Below are 18,498 nucleotides of genomic sequence, written 5' to 3' on the forward strand. Positions count from 1 at the left end.
CCCCCGGGTCGGCGCCGCTGACGTCAGGACTACGTCAGACGTGACGCGACGAGCGGGGCGGGGCCTGCGCCGGAGGGCGTTTCCGGAGCACGCGCCGGCGAGGGCGCTGACGTCGGGCTCAGGTGCGCGCGCGCGCCCGCCCGCCCGCCCGAGCGCGGCCCAGGTGGTGGCCCGCAGCTCCAGGTGGCGGCGGCGGCGGCGGTGAGCGGGGCGCGGGCGGCGCGGGGGCCGGGGCCGGGGCAGCGGCGGGGCGGGCGCTCACGTGACGGGCGGGAGGCTGGGGTGGGGGCGACGGGCCGGCGGGGCCCGCGCCCGGGAGGGCGAGGCGCGGAGTCGGGCCCCACCCCTCGCGGGCCCGCGGTGGCCGCGCCGGACCTGCCCTCGGACGGGGCCCGACCCGCCGCGCCGCCCCCCGGCCGGGCCGCCCCCGGGCCCGCCTGCCGGAGCTGAGCGGAGTCGTCTCCCCGCAGGGCCGCGGCGAGAGCGGGAGAGTCCGCGCCTGTCGAGGGAGCCGCGCCCGGCGGCCCGCCGCGCCCGAGGGGATGGAGAGCCGCGCCAGAGGCCCCAGCGCGGCCCGCGGTCCCCTGCCGGCCGGCTCGCGTTAGCTGCTGGAATCCTGCGAGGTTTCCACCGCCGAGGCCTGGTCTCCTGAGTCAGTGGCGTTGTGGTTCGAAAGCAATGGAAGAAAAGGAGCGATGTGACCGAGCCCGTTCGGTCCGGCCTTGAGGCCTGCTTGGCATTTGCGGAGAAGAAAATTCAGCCAGAAAATCGTGGGGATTTGGATGGGGGGCGGGAGGGAGGTGGGAGAAGGGGAACATGGTCTTAGATTTTCTATGATTTTTTTATAATTCTGCACTTTGACAGCGGTGGTGAAATAAACTCGTCCAAAAGTTATTTTTCTATAGAGAAGAGAGAAGAGGTGGGTTTTTCTCCCTTTTGATTCCAACCTTTTCTCCCCGTGACAAAGCATAAATCATGGACCCCAGAGCATAAGGTGGACCTCAGGAATCCTGGAAAGACTTAGAGGCTTACATTCTTCCTCAGGAAGGGAGGGTAGGGTGTTTTCAGCCCTCTCTGGAACCTAAAACGAAAAAACATGAGTTGCGTGCCATGGAAAGGAGACAAGGCCAAATCTGAATCCTTGGAGCTGCCTCAGGCAGCGCCCCCACAAATCTACCATGAGAAACAGCGCAGGGAGCTTTGTGCCCTGCATGCCCTCAATAACGTCTTCCAGGACGGCAATGCCTTCACTCGGGACACGCTGCAAGAGATTTTCCAGAGGTAGGGAGCCCCCTTCTCCTTGGCATTGTGATACTTTTTGCTATTTCTGAATTCTGTGGGTGGGGCAGTGTCTCACCTAAACCTGCAAACCAACGGGTATTATTACCTAGATGCTGTTAGCAGGTATAAGACACAAATGGAAAAGATTATCACTACCATTTATTGAGCTTAGTTGGGACTAGGCACAGTGCCAAGAGCCTGGTTCCTTTCATCTCTAAGGGTCCCTTTAACAATCTCGTGGAATACATGTTATTTCCACTTTCTTGATGACAGGGCTCAGAGAAATTCAGCAATTTGCCAGAGGTGAAGTAAGGAGATGAAGCCGGGCTTGAGTTTAGGTTCATATCTGCTGGCAATCTCTGTGCTGTGCCTCTCAAGTCCTGCCCCCAAGGAGTTTACGGTGCAGCGGGAGAGGACACAGCCGTGTTATCACAGGCAGAGACGTGCACACAGTGCTCAGCTGTGCTGGGAGCTGGGGTGCCGGCCTCTGTGCTTTTGATTCAATGTTTTGTGTAGCTGTCCCAACAGTCTCTATCTTACCACAGGCAGAAAGGTCAGGTGGTTTATCCAAGTAGCTCCTACAACTTGAAGCCCACTGGAGATGCCACTCCCCTTTCTACTTCATTCTGGGTGGTTTTTCTTATCCACTTTGCCAGGTGCTGCCTGATAGGTGGATACATGTTGATCTAATTCACTTTGCTTTGCTATTATAAAATTCTTTTGTTCAAGGGATTGAGAGTTCTACAGTATCTGGATGTCACTGGGGGATGTCTGATGCCCATGGCAACTTTGGCAGCGAGCCTGCCTCATTACTCCAGCTAGAAAGGGTTAGGTCTGTTCAGTTCCTGGTACAGAGAAAGCTCAGGAAGCCTGCAAGGGTTGCATCCTGGCAATTACAGAAGATCCTTTTCTGAGTGTCTTCGCTAGGAGTTTGCCCCTTATTGAACTGAGTTACAGCTAGAAACAACCTGTCTGGAGTGGTTTGTAGTGCTTACTTGGCCCTGAAAGAGGCCTCTGTTAAAAGAATGGGAATTCCCGTGTGCTAGTGCGAGTACTTCTTTTCCGTTGCTAGTGATAGCCGTGGAACGTCTTCACAGCGCACAGATGTCACTTGCATCAGGGTCTTATCTGGCCGGTAGAATGAACTCTCCAGGAAATGGGCCCGGGGAGGTAAGGCCATGTGTCAGATCTCGGATAGAAAGGAAGGCAGTCTATTAGACTGGTTCTTTTGGCCAGTCAATATTTTTACTCCTAATTGGATACTATGAGATACTAATTATTTCCTAATCTACATCTAGGAAGGAAGACTCCAGTGAGTACCTGTATTTCCTTTTGCTTTGTCATGTGTCACTGTATCAGTGGTGACTGTAGGAAACTGGGATTCAGTTTAAACAGTTTGCCCAGTTTCACACGCTGATGTCGAGTCAGGATTCTGTGTCTGTTCAGAAGCTTTTAACGTTTGTAGCAAAGCACAGTCTCAGTGCCTTGCCCCTTGCTAACTTATTCACACTAACATTGTAAGGCAGGTTCTGTTATTTCTCGTTTTTCCAGATGAGGAAGTCATGGCACAGCCATCACAGAGCTCTGTAGTGGCAGGGTTTGGATACAGCTTCGTGACTGCAGAGCCTGCCCTCTAGTTGCTCTTCCCGAGCGTTGGTAGCTGCTCCGGTAGCTGCTCACCCCGCCTTGCGAGGTGGGCCTGGGTCTGAAGAGGTGGATGATGATCAGGTGTTTGTGAGAATGGAATTCTTCAGCTGTGTTTCTGCTGAGTGAAAGAATGCTGAGTATTTGCTAAGCAGTTACATGGAACCAGCATTGTACTCTGGCTCTTAAGGCTTTAGCAAGTTGCCCTACACGTCCCAATTCCCTATTGGCACAATGTAAAGATCCACCTCAAAGTAATAGCAAATGTGTTTGTACGAGACTAGACTTAGAATCCCTAGTCTAGAGGTGGAATTCTGTATTGGGTATTCTGTACAGAAAGCTCCTGCATGGGTAAATAGACGTAAGGAAGTGTGAAAGGGATCAGAGAGAAAAGCAAAGGGAGAAGAGGTAAGGTGAGGGAGAGACCATGGAATTTTTTAAGCAAACAGGTACTAGCTGCCTGCAGTGTGCCAGGCGCTGCTGGGCACTGTGGAGAAAACAGTGAGCAGACTCTGCTGCCAAGTGCATGTCAGAGCTATGCGCTGACCAGGCCTTGAGGATGGATTCAAGATTTAAGTTAGAACCATGGGGTTTGGGGCATTTTGAATGCTGTCTGCTTGGGTCTTAACATAAAAAAGAATGGCACTGGCAGGTTTATTTATTTTTTTGCATAGAAGAACTGCGGTGCAGGCCAGAGGTGCGGGTGAGAGGATTCACCAGAGACAGAGTGGGGAGCAGAACAGGCAGACTGACTGAAATACACTGCTGAGGGGAGCAGCGGGCGAGACAGGAGAGGTCTGCTGTGCCATGTGGGTGAGCTCCCTGGCCGGGGATTGAACTCAGACCTTAGCGTTGATAGTGCTGAGACTTAAGCCCTAGGCCACCAGGAAGACCTTGTTGTCAGGTTTAACTACCAAGTCTTTAAATCCCCAGATCTCAAGTTCTATGCTTTTTGGAAGATGTGCTAATGAGTGATAGAAGTGGGAAAACATTTTTGATTATTGTCATTTGCTGAGGAGTAGTTCATCCTAGCAGCTGAATTTTAACCAGATAAAAGTAGGGAAATACAAAAGCAGGGTGGCATTCCAGTACAGTTGTGGATATGAGATGACTCACGTTTAGAATCAGAAATGAATAGGAATTTAAAATTCAGCTAATGGGTTGGTGGCAGCAGCATGGAGACGGAGACAAGAGCAGTCAGAGGTGGGCCAGCACTGTCAGGGTTTGCACACAGCGGTGTGGCCTGTGTGAGAGCAAACAGAGGTCGTTGGTTGGAAAAGGCTCAGTTTTCAACGTGTGAAATGGGAGAAAAGGCCTGAAGTAGGTTTCATTAGTGCTCGTGTATAGGTGTGGATGCTTGATCTCCCACCCTGTCCTGTGTCTGCTTTGAAAAAGAAGGGACTTAGAAATCAGATGAGATGATAGCAGCCTTGCTACGTTGTTTTGAAAATGCCCATGCCGCAAACATTTTCATTAGATGTAGCAGTTTTTCAGTGATTAAATGTAATAGCTGGGCATGTGTGTATTCCTTTCCCAAATAAGATTGTTGTTCAATTCAAGTAAACGAAGGCCTCCCTGGTGGCCCAGGGGTTGAGACACAGCCTCTGTAGCACGAGTTCGATCCCTGGCCGGCCAGGAAGTAACCCACATGGCACAGCAGACCTCTCCTGACTCGCCTGCTGTTCCCCTCAGCAGTGGATTTCAGTGGATCTGCCTGTTCTGCTCCCCTCTCTGTCTGTGGTGGATCCTCTCATTCCCCCCTCCCCTGCACCTCTGGCCTGTACCCCAGTTCTTGTATGTATAAATAAGTAAATCTTAAAAAATTCAAGTAGATGAAACTCCCTTGGTACCAGGGGAAAGCTAATAGAAGCTGAAAGAAACAAAGAGATGATAGATAGGTATTGGTGAACGACCACTGTTCTCTATCTGGGGGGATCATAGATTTGGGGAACAGCCAGTATTCTCTACTCCACTTCCTCATTAAAAGGTCCCTGACTTGGCGGGAGCCACATTTAAAGATATGGTGGTTGTAAATCAAGGAAAGGTGGTATTGAGAGTTAACCTCTAGAAGCTAAATGATCTCTTCCAAGAGCACGGCAAGCACCTCATTGTTATCATCCTGATAGCCCACACCTGCAGGGCTCCCCACCGAGCACCGCTTTGCCTTTAATAGCCTGAAAACACATCAGGAAGCACTGAACCATTTTTTTCTAAGGTGACATCTCTTTAGACCTTGTAAAAAGAGAAATAATAATTAGGGGCGAGAAAGAATCTTGATGAATGTCCCCACAGCCTTCCATTAAAGTCTGAATGCAGCAGCGGTGGCAGACACAGCGGTAGTGCAGAGGACCTGGCCTCATGGGCTGGCGGGGTTTGAGTGAGAGCTCAAGCCATCTCTTCTCTTCGCTGGCAGGTCACTTTGCATCTCAGGGCCCTCTGCTTGCGCTTCAGCAACAGGGAGGAGAGCCTTGCTCTGCAGTCTGTAGCTTCTGTTGGATTCACTGAGACAGTCCTGGACAGGAGGAACGGATTCACTGGGACAGAACAGAATTCCATGGGATTCAGTGTGGCCTTGGCTTTCGGGGCTGAATCCTAGTCTGCCGCTCATGTGCCCAATATGATGGCAAACAACATCCTTGCCCCTCGGCTTTCTTATTTGTTCTGTCGGGTTATGTGTCTCAAGGTTGTTGGGAGGACTGAGTGATAAAGCTTATAAAAGCGGTAAGTAAGCACTTGCTTATTGTTAAAGTAAAAGCAAGTACTGATACCGTGGGCACACTTGGAGCCCACTTCCTCGGGATCCCGCTCCTCTGGGCATGAGCTGGAAGCCCATTTCAGTGCTGCTGTGTTGACTGGCGTGGCCAGCACACTTGTTCAGTTGCCAGCGCCTCGACGTGAAGGTTGCAGTTCCCTGGGATTCAGGAATTTCCTGTTGAATGTATGTGTGCGGGGTGACTGAGCTCTGCGTCGTTCCATCCATACGGTAGCGTCACCCCCGTCTCCACAGGCAGGCTAACAGGCAGGGAGGTTAATGCTCAGCATTGATGCTGCTCAGACAGGGATTCCGTTGTGTGTAGCCCTCCTCATCCCTGTCTTCTCTGCCACACGGGAGCTCAGAGAGACACCATGAAAGAGGTAGGGTGCGAGGTTGAACTCGAAGCTTTAGGAAATAGGGTAAGAGAACAGAGGCCGTAGATCGTGATTCCTGAAGTGCACTAGCTGAGGACGCAGCAGGCCGAGTCAGGCTGGGAGCGTTGGCCAGCCAGGCAGTTAGTTGACTGATTGGCAGTAAGAGTGAGATGATACCTCGGTACCTATGGTTTGAACTGATGCAAGGATAGTGTGGAGGCAGGGAGGTCAATTTAAGAACCTGTTTCGAAAGTTGAGGTGTGAGTTAAAGGGGCCAGCATTTAGGGAAGAGACAGTGGGCGTAGATTCAGGAAAGGATTTGAACCTGAGATAGATGTAGCACCAGGGGAAAGATTCCTGGAGCACGAATCTTGCAAGGTGCAGTTCCCAAAAAGTGTGCTCATATGTGTGGGAACTGGAACCACATGTGTGGGAATGCTCCACCCCCTCAAGAATCCAGGTGAATATTAGCATACGAGGGGCCCTGAATGATCTGCAGGAGAGCTGTTGGCATGCGTCAGCCAGCCTGCTGGGTGCCTTCTGAGATGCCTGGGACATGGGCACCGCTGCTCTAAGGCATTTTCATTTAATCCAAGTGCCCAAGAACCCCCGAGAGCCTTTTGTCCTGTTAAGCTTCATTCTGGTCCCAAGCCCCAGGGACTCCACTGGCCTGTCTTCTCAGCAGCCTGCCCCCCACCCACATTGACTCTTGGGTCCTTGCCATACACAGCATGCGAGACTTTGGATTCAGATGGACTTAGGTTGGAATGCTAGTTGTGTCACTTGCGAGGTAAGTGATCATGGCAAGTCATTTTAAATCACTGAACTTCAGTTTTTTATTTTTTATTTATTTTTTAAAGATTCATTTATTTATGCATACAAGCGCTGGGTTACAGGCCAGAGATGTGGGAGCTGAGAGGATTCACCAGAGACAGTGGGGGACAGAACAAGCAGACTGACAGAAGTTCACTGCTGAGGGGAGCAGCAGGCGAGTCAGGAGAGGTCTGCTGCACCATGTGGGTTGCTCCCTAGCCGGCTAGGGATTGAACTCGTGCTGCAGAGGCTGCAGATTGCTTCACAGGGCGGTGCTTAACCCCTTGCGTCACCAGGGAGGCCCCTGAACTTCAGTTTTTTAAACTTAGAAGCTGGAAGTAATTACAAACCTCAAAAATTTTTTGTGAGGATTAAATGAGATACAGAAGTTTTTACTCAGTGGTGGTTGTCATTACAGGTAAAATACAGGCTAGCTGCAGAGTGGTATTTGGTAGCCTGGGTCCTCGTCCTTTGCTAGCTCTGCAGACAGGCATGTATGTAAGCCCTTCTCATGTTGGGGTCCACTATTAATATTTATGGGTAAAGAGAGGATGACAATATAAACATAGAATTTCAACAGGCACCTCTTCTCTTTGTGCCCTAGCAAAGTGGCCTCAGCAGAATAGAGGTCCCAGCTGTCTCTCTGAAGTAGAAAACAGACAAGCGAGAAAGCATGATAGCCCAGTGACAGGGGCCATAATTCAATTAAAGCAGGTGAGCATATGAGGAAGTTACTGGCACAAACTTCAGGTTGATTGGCCAAGAAAGGCCTGAAAGGCAAATAGTACCTGAGTCCCAGATGCTAAGAAGCAAACCAAGCTCAGATGCAGAGGAAGAGCATTCTGGACAGGAAGCCGTGCGCAGGCCCTCGTGTGAGGAAGGTTCTCGTGTTCACACCGCAGAGAAGGTCTGTGCAGTAAGAGGCGGGGGTGGGGTGGGCAGGACCCCCAGGGCCTTCCAGGACAGGGGAAGTCATTTAGATGGTATTTAAGTGCTTTGGGAACCATTGGGGGTTCAAGCAGTAGCAGGAGTATGTTTTGTCTTTGAAAGATGCCAGTGTGGTTGCTGTATGTCGATTTCCCAGGTTTTCAGAGTTGACATCTGTGCCCCATAGTTTTGATTCTCTTTTGGCGTGGTCTTTAGCAGCCTCCTGCCTGCTTGCTCGCCGCTCTTATTCCCAAGGGGCTACGTTTCCCTTCCTCCTTCACGCGAAGGTGGGAGGCGTGCTGCGTGAGCCTGACCGGCCCGGGGGCGCCGAATCCTGGAACCAGAAGCGCCCCCAGAGTGGACCTTGTCTTGGGGGGAGTGGCTCAGCAGTCTGGCAGAAGTAGCTCCCGGCCTCTTGGGCAGAACTGGCACTGCACTTGCTGTTCATTTCTGGTGCAAGATTTTTTCCAGTGGATTCTCTGTGTGCTTTAATTAAAAAAATGGATGTTTGAGTAGATGTAATAGCAAGATCTGGAGTGCCGTGAGGTGGTCGTGCATTCTGGTTTCACGTGAGCCTTACTGCTTGGTATGGTCTTACATCTGGCCCCAGCGCCTCTGTGCGTGTGGCCTCGCTGGGCCGCGTGTGCCTTTGCCTGCTCGGTGATTGATGATGACCCACCGTGCAGGCCTGAGTGGGGAGGAAAGGAGAGAGAGAGCACGCACTAACAATACTGTCCATGCCAACATACATACTGAATGCTTTTTTCCAGTGTTTTAAAAAAGACTTAGCATAAAGGCAGGAGGAAAACTACAGGCGCAAACCGCTGGGGAGGTCGTTGAGATGCCTTCATGAAGCAGTCTTTGCATCCCTGACTTTACCCTAGACACACTTTCTAGATGGCAGGCAGGTAAGCCTGGCCACGACTGAGTTCCTGTTGTGTGTGAAAAAGGTGGTTCTGGGGCATCAGGAGCCCAGATGGAAGATGGTCTGGTTAACGTGGGTTACGTTTGACCTGAGAGAAACAGGACCAGGGGCAGTGAGGTGCGGTGCTCCCCTGCCCCTGGCAGGCCACACACCTCAGTTATCCCTCTTCACCACTTGTAGGTTGTCCCCAAACACCATGGTGACGCCCCACAAGAAGAGCATGCTGGGGAATGGGAACTATGACGTGAACGTCATCATGGCAGCACTTCAGACCAAAGGCTACGAAGCTGTCTGGTGGGACAAGCGCAGGTAACCCGGGCCCGGCTGGGCAAAGTGGCGAGAGCGGGCGTGGCGTCCCAGCAGGACTCTGGGGCATGGCTGCTGGGGCCTGACCTGTCTCTCCTCCGCAGGGACGTCAGTGCCATTGCTCTCACGAATGTCATGGGCTTCATTATGAACCTGCCCTCCAGCCTGTGCTGGGGTCCACTGAAGCTGCCCCTCAAACGGCAGCACTGGATTTGTGTTCGAGAGGTGGGAGGCGCCTACTACAACCTTGACTCCAAGCTGAAGATGCCCGAGTGGATTGGAGGGGAGAGCGAGCTCAGGTAGCGGCGGGGGCGTGTGCTGGGCCCCTTCCTGTGTGTCGGGCGCGTCGAGCTCCTCTTTGGGAATGTGACGAAGGCAATGAAATGCTGTCTCCTTGGGTTCTCTCCCCCATGTGAAGGCCCTGAACCTTTGATGGCCCAAGAGGACCTTATGTCCCTTGGAGAGGCCCTACCGCCCCGGCGGTGCTGGCCTACAGGCTCCTCCCCGACAGCTGTGACGGTGGGGCTGCCAGTTCAGGGGGAGGGCTACGGTCATTCAGGCCAACAGAAGACTTTTTAAAAAAACAACTAGCAGTCCTTACTTGAAGGCACTTCGGCCTGTGATCCTCCCAGAGGCAGCTACTGATGACAGCGACACGAGGATGAACAGAATCTCAGGTGGAAATCTGTGATTGAGGGGTGACCAAACTGGACACCTCCAGGAACAGATCACTACTGGGGTGTTTCTGGGCGTGCCAGGGATGTAGATGACAAGTGACTGGTAAACGTGGCTCCCAGACTGCGGTTTGCAACTTCACCTGCGTTTCATTTTCTCTCTCATCTACTCTTTTCTCCATAGGAAATTTCTAAAACAACATCTGCGAGGAAAGAACTGTGAACTCCTGCTGGTGGTTCCAGAAGAGGTGGAAGCCCGTCAGAGCTGGAGGGCTGATGTGTAACAAGGTTCCACCCAGCTCCCTCACCTGCCTCCTCGTCCTCTGTGATGTGCCGGGGCCTGTACAGCGGGCCTGCCCCTGCCACTCCCCCAGACATCTCACCGGGTTTCCCCCAGACTTGACAGTGCAATAGGCAGATGTGTGGATTGTCACAAGAACCAACCAGCATTACGCATTCCTGGGAAAGGAAGGCGGGAGCTCTGTGCACGTAGGGTGAGCCGTGGAAGACCCTGGTTTTAGTTCAGAGAGGAGAAGGGAAGGTGGGTCCAGCTTACTTCCTCCTTCCCTGTGAGGACTTGACAGGCTCTGCTGGAGTTCACCACTGCTCTGACTCACCTGGAGATGCTGCCTCCACTTCCCCCTTCCTGGCAACCAGTGGGTCTGAAGACAGTACATGCACAGCCCATGTGACTGACTTGAAGGACCCAGAGCTTCAGGGCCTCTCAGGAAACCATCTCCAAACCCCCAGCAGTGGTACGGCATGCCATCTCCTGCCCCTAATGCCAACCCTGACCCCCATTTTTAAGGGTGGTTTATGGCCATCCTTGGAGTTTTACAATGAAAAGTTCTCCCGTGGTCCACGCTGGTGGTTGGGCCCTGCCATGTTCTAGTGTGACAGCGGGCTCTGTCCTTATGAGGAGGTGGCAAAAGCCAAACAGACAGGCTGGCTCATCTGCCCTGCTTTGGGCTGTGCCTGCCTCTTAACTACGCAGGGAAGGAGGTTCGGGGGCATGAGCCAGGCCAAAAGGCAGTCCCCAGCGACGCCCTCTTGGCAAAATCAGGACAAGTCTACCTTCAACAGCAAATTCCACTAGTTTGAGACAGGTTGGGTGAGGCAAGTAACAGCCCTCTCGGGACACTGAGGATGAGAGTGGCAGTTCAGGCTGGGCGTCACTGTGGTGACGGGCAGCAGGGCGCCGGGTTGGGTGTTACATGCATTATTTAGGGTTAGGGGATCTGGGTCTGCCACCTTTCGTAGTTTCCTTTCCAAGTCAACGGAGAATCGACCCAGCCCCAACCTCTTTGAGTAGATGTGGGCCCCTTTTCTCATGTTTTTTGAAAACGAGACGGAGTGTCATACCGCTCCATGTCACCGAGGCAGGTGGGCAGATGGGACTGGCCTGTCTGTCCCTTCAGGTCAATGGTCTCGGCAGGTCTGAGAGCTGCCCCGCTGGCCAGACTTCTCTCCAGCCGCAAAGCCAGCCCGGGGCTTGCATGTCGAGCCTGAGTAAGCTTCACGGGACGAAGCCGAGGCTTTCTCCCCACTGTGACTGGAGTGCATGTTTACACCAGCACTTTTTCTGCACATGTATCTTTAATCCAACAAGGCCGTTTTTTATGCTGAGTAACAGAGGCCCCCAAGCGGCTACTGCGTTACACCCTCAGCAGCTGGCTGCAGTCAGTCTCTGCACTGTCCTCTACACCAGACCTGCTTGGCGCCACAGGGAGCGCGCTGCCCTGCACAATGACATTCCAGTCACCACCAGCCAGAAGTCACAGTCAACCTGCTGATTGTTGCAAGCAGGCCCTCGGTCCACTGGCACTGTCAGAGATTGTAAGCCATTTCCTGGGAAGAGGAGGAAACTCCTCTCCACCATTCTGCTTGGGCCTGTGCAAATGGCACTTCAAAGGAGTCCCCAGGCACTTGGAGTCCATGAGCCATGGGATATGCAAAGCCGCTTACACATTTCAGGGCTGGTTTCTCTGTTCAATCCGATTCTGGTGCTTAGGAACAGGGACCCACGCGGATGCCCAAGGGCAAAACGCCCCACTTTAAGAAAGGGGACAGGCCTGGTCCTGACGCCCAGTGTGGGGCAACCCTAGGCTTTTTCTCTTGCTTTTATTCCTTTTTGTTGGCCTTGTGCTAGGTTTGTTTACAAAAGATGTATTTTGTTTAACCAAATATTAAAAATGGAAAACTGTACACAAATCTTGACTGCCTTAATCATGTACTGATGTACGTCTAGGGGAGAAAAGCAAACTTGACTATGCTGCTGCTGTGAGGAGGTCAAGCCTCTTGAAGCTTCTTCCAGGGATCCTGAGCTTTGGTCAGACCTCTCGCTTCGGAAGATCAGACAAAATATTCAGAGTTTGGCTTAAAAGAAACACAAAGTGCTTTTCAATTTAGTTTACAAAACACTGGACTTGGTGGTTTGAAGAATCTTAACCCTAATCTAAGCACAAGGGTTTGCCAGCACTGACGAGGGTTCAGTAGTCGACAAGTAGGTCCCACATCTCAGGAGGACCCTGCACCCAGTGCACAGGAGTCGGACTGTCTAGATTTGATTCAAATCAGGCATTTCCTGCGTGGCCTTGTAGGGATGGATGTTTTTATGGCTGTTTCCTCTGCAAAGTAGAGTACACACTATTCCTGGACTTAAGGCTAAGTAAGTTCTGTCCCAACAAGCCCATGTAAAGTTGAAAACAGGAGTAAAAACACACATCTAACACGCCTAACCTCGCAACCACAGGTGAGGATGCCCAGGGCACTTTCATTAGCAGTTGAGCAAACATAAAGCCTACGTTATGATGGTGTTGAATAGCTCATGTAACTTAAAACTGAAGGTCTGTAGAATGTCACTTGTTCACCCCTTTGTCCGGGTGAGGGGGCCGATAGGCTGTGCCCCTGCCCAGCATTACTGTAGGATCCCACGCCATACAGGGAAAATAAAAAACAGTAAAAGTTTATGTACGGTTTCCATTGAAGGTGCCTGTCACCATCAAAAAACGCAAATCAGGGGCCTCCTGGTGGTGCAAGGGGTTAAGTCTCAGCACTATGACGCTATCAGCAGCCACTGCAGCAGAGTTTGATACCCAGCCAGGGAGCTACCCACATGGCACAGCAGACCTCTCCTGTCTTGCCTGCTGTTCAACCTACCAGTGTATTTGTCAGTCCGCCTGTTCTGTTCCCCACTCTGTCTCTGGTGAATGCTCTCACCACCTCCCCACCCACCTCTGGCCTACACCCCAGCTCTTGTATGCATAAATAAAATATTAAGAAAAAAGTATAAATCAAGAATTACCTGTACTTCAATTGTATTGTTCCTATAACCCACAGAGAAGCACCAATAGCACTAAAAATTTACATGGGCAACTATAAAGGTCCGAGACAGCTACAGTAGGATTCATCATCAGTGGTTCATCTCGGAAATTAAAAGCCAAAGAAGTTCCATTTGCAACCTTCTCTTCCCCAGACTGGATACCAGCTCTGTTATTCCCCGTAAATCCTTTCTCATTGGTCATTGTAGATGGGGAAAGCATAGGGATCAAATTGTGTTGGCAGATCTGAAAGTGATTGCCTGAATTCAAGGCCAGGGTTACTATTAAGAGTTCTTGGTGGAAAATGAATTTTCTTTTTCCTTTTGGAACTTGTGACAAAGGGATCAACGTAAAGATGGTGGTGCTGACTCAGGTAAAAGGGAACATGAGGGGCAGTGTGGCTCTGCCATTCTAGAATGGCCTAAGTCATTTCAAAGTGTGTATCGCAAAAGCACAAGGACAATACTTTCAGTTGGAATAATTTTTAATATTTAAATACAAAAAGTGAGCACTGATTCCCCGGGACACACGCCCAGGTCTAACCCCCAGAACGCGTAGAGGAAATGCGCTCCATTCTGGCCTCCACTGTCGCCCCTCAGTCTTGTGGCTGAAGCCCTTTGTTGGTTCTCCCTCCTTTCCAAATACACAGAACTCACAGTGGCTGCTTTACACTAAGCTGTAGTGCCTTTTTGTATTTCCTATGGCGTGCGTGTCCTTCCCCAGCATCCCCATTCTTAAAAACAGTCGTTAATGGTCAGGGGCACGTCCCAGTGGCATCAGTTTCTACCCCACAATAGAAGAGGGAGATCTTCCTGTGGGGAGTAATTTAGTGAAAGGGGAGGGTTGATCAGAGCTGGAGTAACCGTCTGCACTGCTGCACTCTGGTGTCAAAGTGAGGACAGAAGAAGTAAGTCAGGACAGTGTAGAGGGCACGCTTGCAAGTTGGGAGTCTCTCCATGAGACAATGTGGGGACAAATCTCCCCACTACATTTAGATAGCTCAATGTGCAGTGTTTAAAAAAAAATCCAAAGAATCAGTTCAAATACTTGACTTCAAACTTCTCCCACCAAGACGGGTCAAATCAGCAGTAATGAACTAGATCTTTCCAGGAAGTGAAGGTAGAGCCCCTGGCATTCCTCCTGACAGCCCTGTGTTAGGCCCTAGAAGGATCTGGAAAAAGAAAAGGATGGGTATAAGACATTGTACAGGCCTCACACTATCTTCTCATCATACCTGATGGGGAAGACAAGGTCTACAAAAGCAATGCTGGTCTCTGAAAGAATGGCTGGATTCCAACCTCCACCCACACAGTCACGGCTGGTCTACCCAAGTGCCGAGAACCAAACCCCTCTGGCTCTGGCTCACCTGCCGCTGTTGCAGCTGCTGCTGTTGCTCCATTTGCAACTTCTCCGTCTCAAATACAACAGGAAGGACCAGGATCATGAAGGAAGTGGTCCCGATCCACAAGGCTGCCCGGGAAAACCTACCGAGGGAGTGTGAACATGACAGCGAGACAGGAAAAGGCAGGTCCCTCAAGAAGGAACCAGGAACCTCACCTCTCACACCACAAACTCCAAAGTTGTTGGTAAGTGTGTTCTACCCACCGTTGCACCATACTTCTACCAGGGACAGGAGGAGCAGTTCTGGAGGCTACACATAAGCAAATTTTACACTCTCCTGAGCGCTTCTATTATCTCAATGTGAAATGATCTCTCAGCTTCACCTGCCCTCTACCGCCCCCTCCCCCTCACAGCGAAGCCGCCGACAGCCAGAATGATCAAGGAGCCGCCCTCCAAGGTCACGCCGTCACCCAGGAGACAGGCTGGGGTTCCCGTGCTCGCTCACGGCACGCCGGTCCCCCCACATACACCCCCATGTCCTCGCCCTCGTTCCTTACCTGTACATTTTCTGAGCCACAAAAACAGAGAGATCGAAGGTGGCTCCGGCCGCGGAGCGGACCCGCTCCGGGAACATCTCCGTCAGCCCCCACAGGCGCTCCGACAGCGTCTCGTCGAGCTGCGGCAGAGGCGGCGCGCGTGGGGACGACGCTGCGGCGGCGCCCGCCCCGCGCGCTGGATCACGCCGGGCCCCGCCGGGCCAGGGCGCCCGGGCCCGGGGTGCCCCCGTCGCGCCCCCACCCCGGGCTCGGAGGAGCCGCCTCCGCCCCGGCCCCCCCGGCCCCGGCGCACGCGGAGCCCGCACCCCCGGCGGCCGCCCCACGCGCACGCCCGCCCCTGCCCCGCACAGGGGCCGAGTACCTCCTCGTCGTCGTCTTCTTCCAGGTCCTCCTCAGTCTTCTCGGCGTCGCCCTTGGGAACCAGCTCGTCCGGGGACAGCGGCGCCCCAGGCCCGGCGGCGGCGGCGGCAGCGGCGGCGGCCATGACTGCAGGTGGGGACGCCGGAAGCGGAAGGGAGGAGGCGAGACGCGCCCCTGCCGCGCAGAGCGGCGCTTCCGGAGCGGGGCCGGCGGGCGGGGCGAGGGCGCCGCCGCCTGGCGGGAGGTCTCCGCCTCCGTGGGCGCGCAGGGAGGTGGGAGGCCCAGGGGAGCCGTGCAGTCTTACCAGGCCTCGCCGTTTGCCCGAAGAGCACGAAAACTCTGCCAGGAAAAGAGCTGTGCGCGCCTCCTTCACAGCAGCGCTGTCCACGGTGGCCGAGCCACGGAACCAACCCGAGTGCCCGCCGCAGACGCCCTGGTAGCGTGGATCCGCTGCTCCGTGGAGCACTGCTCAGCGCTTTAGAAAGATGACGTGGTGCCTTCGGAGACAAAATGGATGGATCTGGAGGTGATTACAGGAAGTGAAGAAAGCCAGAGAGTGAGAGACACCAGATGGCTGCCTTCACGCATTTGTGGAATATAAATGACCAAAGAAAACAAACTGGTGAATCACAGCAAAAAGAATTCTTAGACTGAAAAGAATGCTAGTGACCAAGGGGAAGGGGTGGGAGGAGGTAGAAGTAGGGAAGGGAATAGGACGAGGGCCTAGGAGTGGAGCACGTGCATGGAGGTGTGAAATGTACCCCTAACGTTGTATGTCAGCCACTGGCAAATTAATACAAAGAAACAAAAACACCCAGAAAACTTGTGGAGGGCAGAATCGGGGTGCTTCCCCCGAGATCCTGGACAGTGGGTTTCAGATGGGCCCAGAAACCTGCGTCTTGACAAGTGTCCCAGGGTCACGGACACACACGAATCCAGGGTCTTTCCTCCGTGGGTGAGTTATTTGACAGGAGTGAATGAAAGATCTGGAGGCTCATCAGTCTTGGGGAGAAACGGCAAGAGGAGTCCCAACGTGTGACAACAAAGGCCACAGTTACCACCTGGAACTCAAGTGCCAGGCACGGTTTGCGTGTGGTTTGGACTCATTTCATCTTCACAGCGGCCCGTGGAGGTCGTTACTATCCTCCCCACTTAGGAAATGAAGTTGAGGCCCAGGACAGTTACTGCAAGTCTTTCTGGAAGGTAGATTTCTAGACGTGGGCTTGCTGGCCAAAAAGTATGAACACTTAAAGGTGGCCGTGGGGGTGGGGAGGGCAGGTTTAGTGTTTATGGGGTACAGAGTTCGGTATCCAATATGGGGGTTTCCATGGTGGGCGTGCTTATGGTGGTGATGGCGCGCTGCGTGTCCTGGAGTGGGTTGACCGCCGCTGAGCTGTGCGCTTTAACGTGGCTAAGGATGCGCATGGTACGTCGTGTGTAATCTGCCACACACGGAAACATGTTTTAAATTTAAAAGTCAAAATATTTGAACAACTATCAAAAAATAATTTTAAAAATGGTCAGGGGAAAAAGGGGAGTCACCAGGCCCCCTCCAAGGGGCTCCAGGAGCAGCAACAGGAGAGGGAGGGGCCCCCGCAGGAGTGTAGCTCCAGGTTGTGGCGGCAAGGACGACGCTCGTCAGTTGACGCTGGGCTGGATTCACCATCGAAAGAGGACGAGGGGACAAGTCAGGGTGCCACTGAGTGAGTGGGGAGACCACAGTGGGCACAAAGGTGAGCCTGCCACTTGCAAGGAGGAGGGGTGTTCTAAAACCTTAGAGCCTCTTAGTTCCTCTCATCCCTAGGTCCTGGATTACCACCTTTCCCCTTTGTCCTTTTGGAATTTGAAACTGGTAATCAGGTAGTTCTTAATTTGCATTGGTGGGGGGCATGGATCCCTTGGGGATCTTAGAAACACCCTAGGCCCCTCCCGGGAGAAGTGCTGCCTTCCTGTCCGCCCAGCTGTGTGTGTGCACGCACTACTCTGCTTCCCCTGTGCGGGGCCTGATGATCACCTGCAAGCCTGCACGCCCCCTGTCAGCCCACAAAACTTTCTATCTCAGCTCTTTGGTGACAGTTCTTTCCTAGCCTGATGCCCGGTGCAGAAATTCACAAAACTGCAGTGGTACCTGCCAGATGCCAGGAGACAGCGCTGGGTACTTGGGGTCCCCGTCAGGGGGCTCGGTTAACGAGGGCTTTCAGGAAGAATTTTAGCCAGAACCTTTAGCAGCTTCTTGAGTAACATCATTTTGTTCACAGTTAATCACGGCCAATATCCAAATCACCGTGTTCGAGGACCTGGTTTCCATTTTGTGGTTTCCATTAAAGTCAGTGTCCAAGAACCTGTGGCAGGTGTTCAGCGGAGACTTACTGTACCTGACTAAAAAGATCTTCGGCTGGGCTGGTGTCTTCATCCAAAAGCAGCGGTTGGTGATGCCCCAACCTGAAGCTCTGGGTGAGAATTACAGTGGGCGCGGCATCCGGGCGCTGCACAGGCCGCTCAGGCCGCTGGCGTGGGAAGAAGCCAAACCCTTCTCCAGCTGCCTGCCGCCGAGCCCCAGCCCATGTCCTCTGTGTCCTTCCTGTCTCCTGTGCTGTTCCCTCCTGTGTCCGGGAGCCCACGGGCTGGAGGTGCAGGTGAAGCTGCCTCGCTCCATCCCTCAGAGCTGGTTGTGAGGGTGAACCGCACACAGCTGCCTCCCGGAAATCCCCTGGCGCCCTCGCCCTCACAGTTCAACCCCAGGCCAGTTCTGAGCCCCCTGGAGTTTGGGTTCCACCTAAAATCAACACACTGACCGTCCTGACTCACAGAGTCACGTGTCAGCTCCACGCCCACACCCCGGCAGGTAAGTGCTGACCCCAGGGCCATCCCCAGTCTACAGGCCCGTGACCCCCATCCCAGCTCCTGTGCCCTCACCCTTGACTTTGGGAGGCCTCCGGCTGACTTGGGCTGTCGCCCTCCTCCAGCTCACACTGACTGGAGCACAAGGTGAGCCTCCCTCCCCACCTGCATCCTGCCAGGTCAGAGCTAGGCCCGGGGAGCCTAGCTGGAGGGAGCCAGGGAACTTGGGGCGAGGCCGTGGCTGCTCTGGGTGGGCCTCTGCCAGGGCCCGGGAGGCAGGCGCTCCCTCATGGTGATGCTTCCTGCCATGCAAAACTTCTGTCTGTGGATGGAGCCACATCAGCCAAGACCCGGTGATTCTTTTTTCAGTCACTTGGACC

The 18,498-nt window shown here is 53.2% G+C and overlaps 2 protein-coding genes across 2 annotated transcripts; one reads left to right on the forward strand and one right to left on the reverse strand.

The window, feature by feature from the left end:
• Window positions 1-546: 546 nt before the first annotated feature.
• JOSD1 (Josephin domain containing 1) lies at window positions 547-12,973 on the forward strand. The gene is made up of 4 exons (XM_037513556.2): window positions 547-1,281; window positions 8,900-9,028; window positions 9,130-9,324; window positions 9,884-12,973. Exons 1-4 carry the CDS (start codon window positions 1,097-1,099, stop codon window positions 9,981-9,983), a joined length of 609 nt encoding a protein of 202 aa, XP_037369453.1. The 5' UTR covers window positions 547-1,096; the 3' UTR covers window positions 9,984-12,973.
• Window positions 12,974-13,454: 481 nt separating this feature from the next.
• On the reverse strand, window positions 13,455-15,424 carry TOMM22 (translocase of outer mitochondrial membrane 22). Its single transcript, XM_037515213.1, has 4 exons — window positions 15,279-15,424; window positions 14,918-15,036; window positions 14,386-14,503; window positions 13,455-14,190 (listed from the first exon to the last, which is right to left on the reverse strand). Exons 1-4 carry the CDS (start codon window positions 15,399-15,401, stop codon window positions 14,116-14,118), a joined length of 435 nt encoding a protein of 144 aa, XP_037371110.1. The 5' UTR covers window positions 15,402-15,424; the 3' UTR covers window positions 13,455-14,115.
• Window positions 15,425-18,498: the final 3,074 nt, after the last annotated feature.

Source organism: Talpa occidentalis, unplaced genomic scaffold (assembly GCF_014898055.3).
Source record: "Talpa occidentalis isolate TD23 unplaced genomic scaffold, MPIMG_talOcc4v2.1 talOcc4.16, whole genome shotgun sequence".
Taxonomy (NCBI): Eukaryota; Metazoa; Chordata; class Mammalia; order Eulipotyphla; family Talpidae; genus Talpa; species Talpa occidentalis.

Excerpts from the sequence above, each read along its gene's own strand:
- JOSD1 (XM_037513556.2), top strand. The coding sequence starts at position 1,097 with ATGAGTTGCGTGCCATGGAAAGGAGACAAGGCCAAATCTGAATCCTTG. Across the intron at positions 1,282-8,899 it reads CTGCAAGAGATTTTCCAGAG|GTTGTCCCCAAACACCATGG; the intron begins GTAGGGAGCCCC and ends CACCACTTGTAG. Across the intron at positions 9,029-9,129 it reads GTCTGGTGGGACAAGCGCAG|GGACGTCAGTGCCATTGCTC; the intron begins GTAACCCGGGCC and ends TCTCCTCCGCAG.
- TOMM22 (XM_037515213.1), bottom strand. The coding sequence starts at position 15,401 with ATGGCCGCCGCCGCTGCCGCCGCCGCCGCCGGGCCTGGGGCGCCGCTG. Across the intron at positions 15,037-15,278 it reads AAGAAGACGACGACGAGGAG|CTCGACGAGACGCTGTCGGA; the intron begins GTACTCGGCCCC and ends CCTCTGCCGCAG. Across the intron at positions 14,191-14,385 it reads AGCAGCTGCAACAGCGGCAG|ATCCTTCTAGGGCCTAACAC; the intron begins GTGAGCCAGAGC and ends TTCTTTTTCCAG.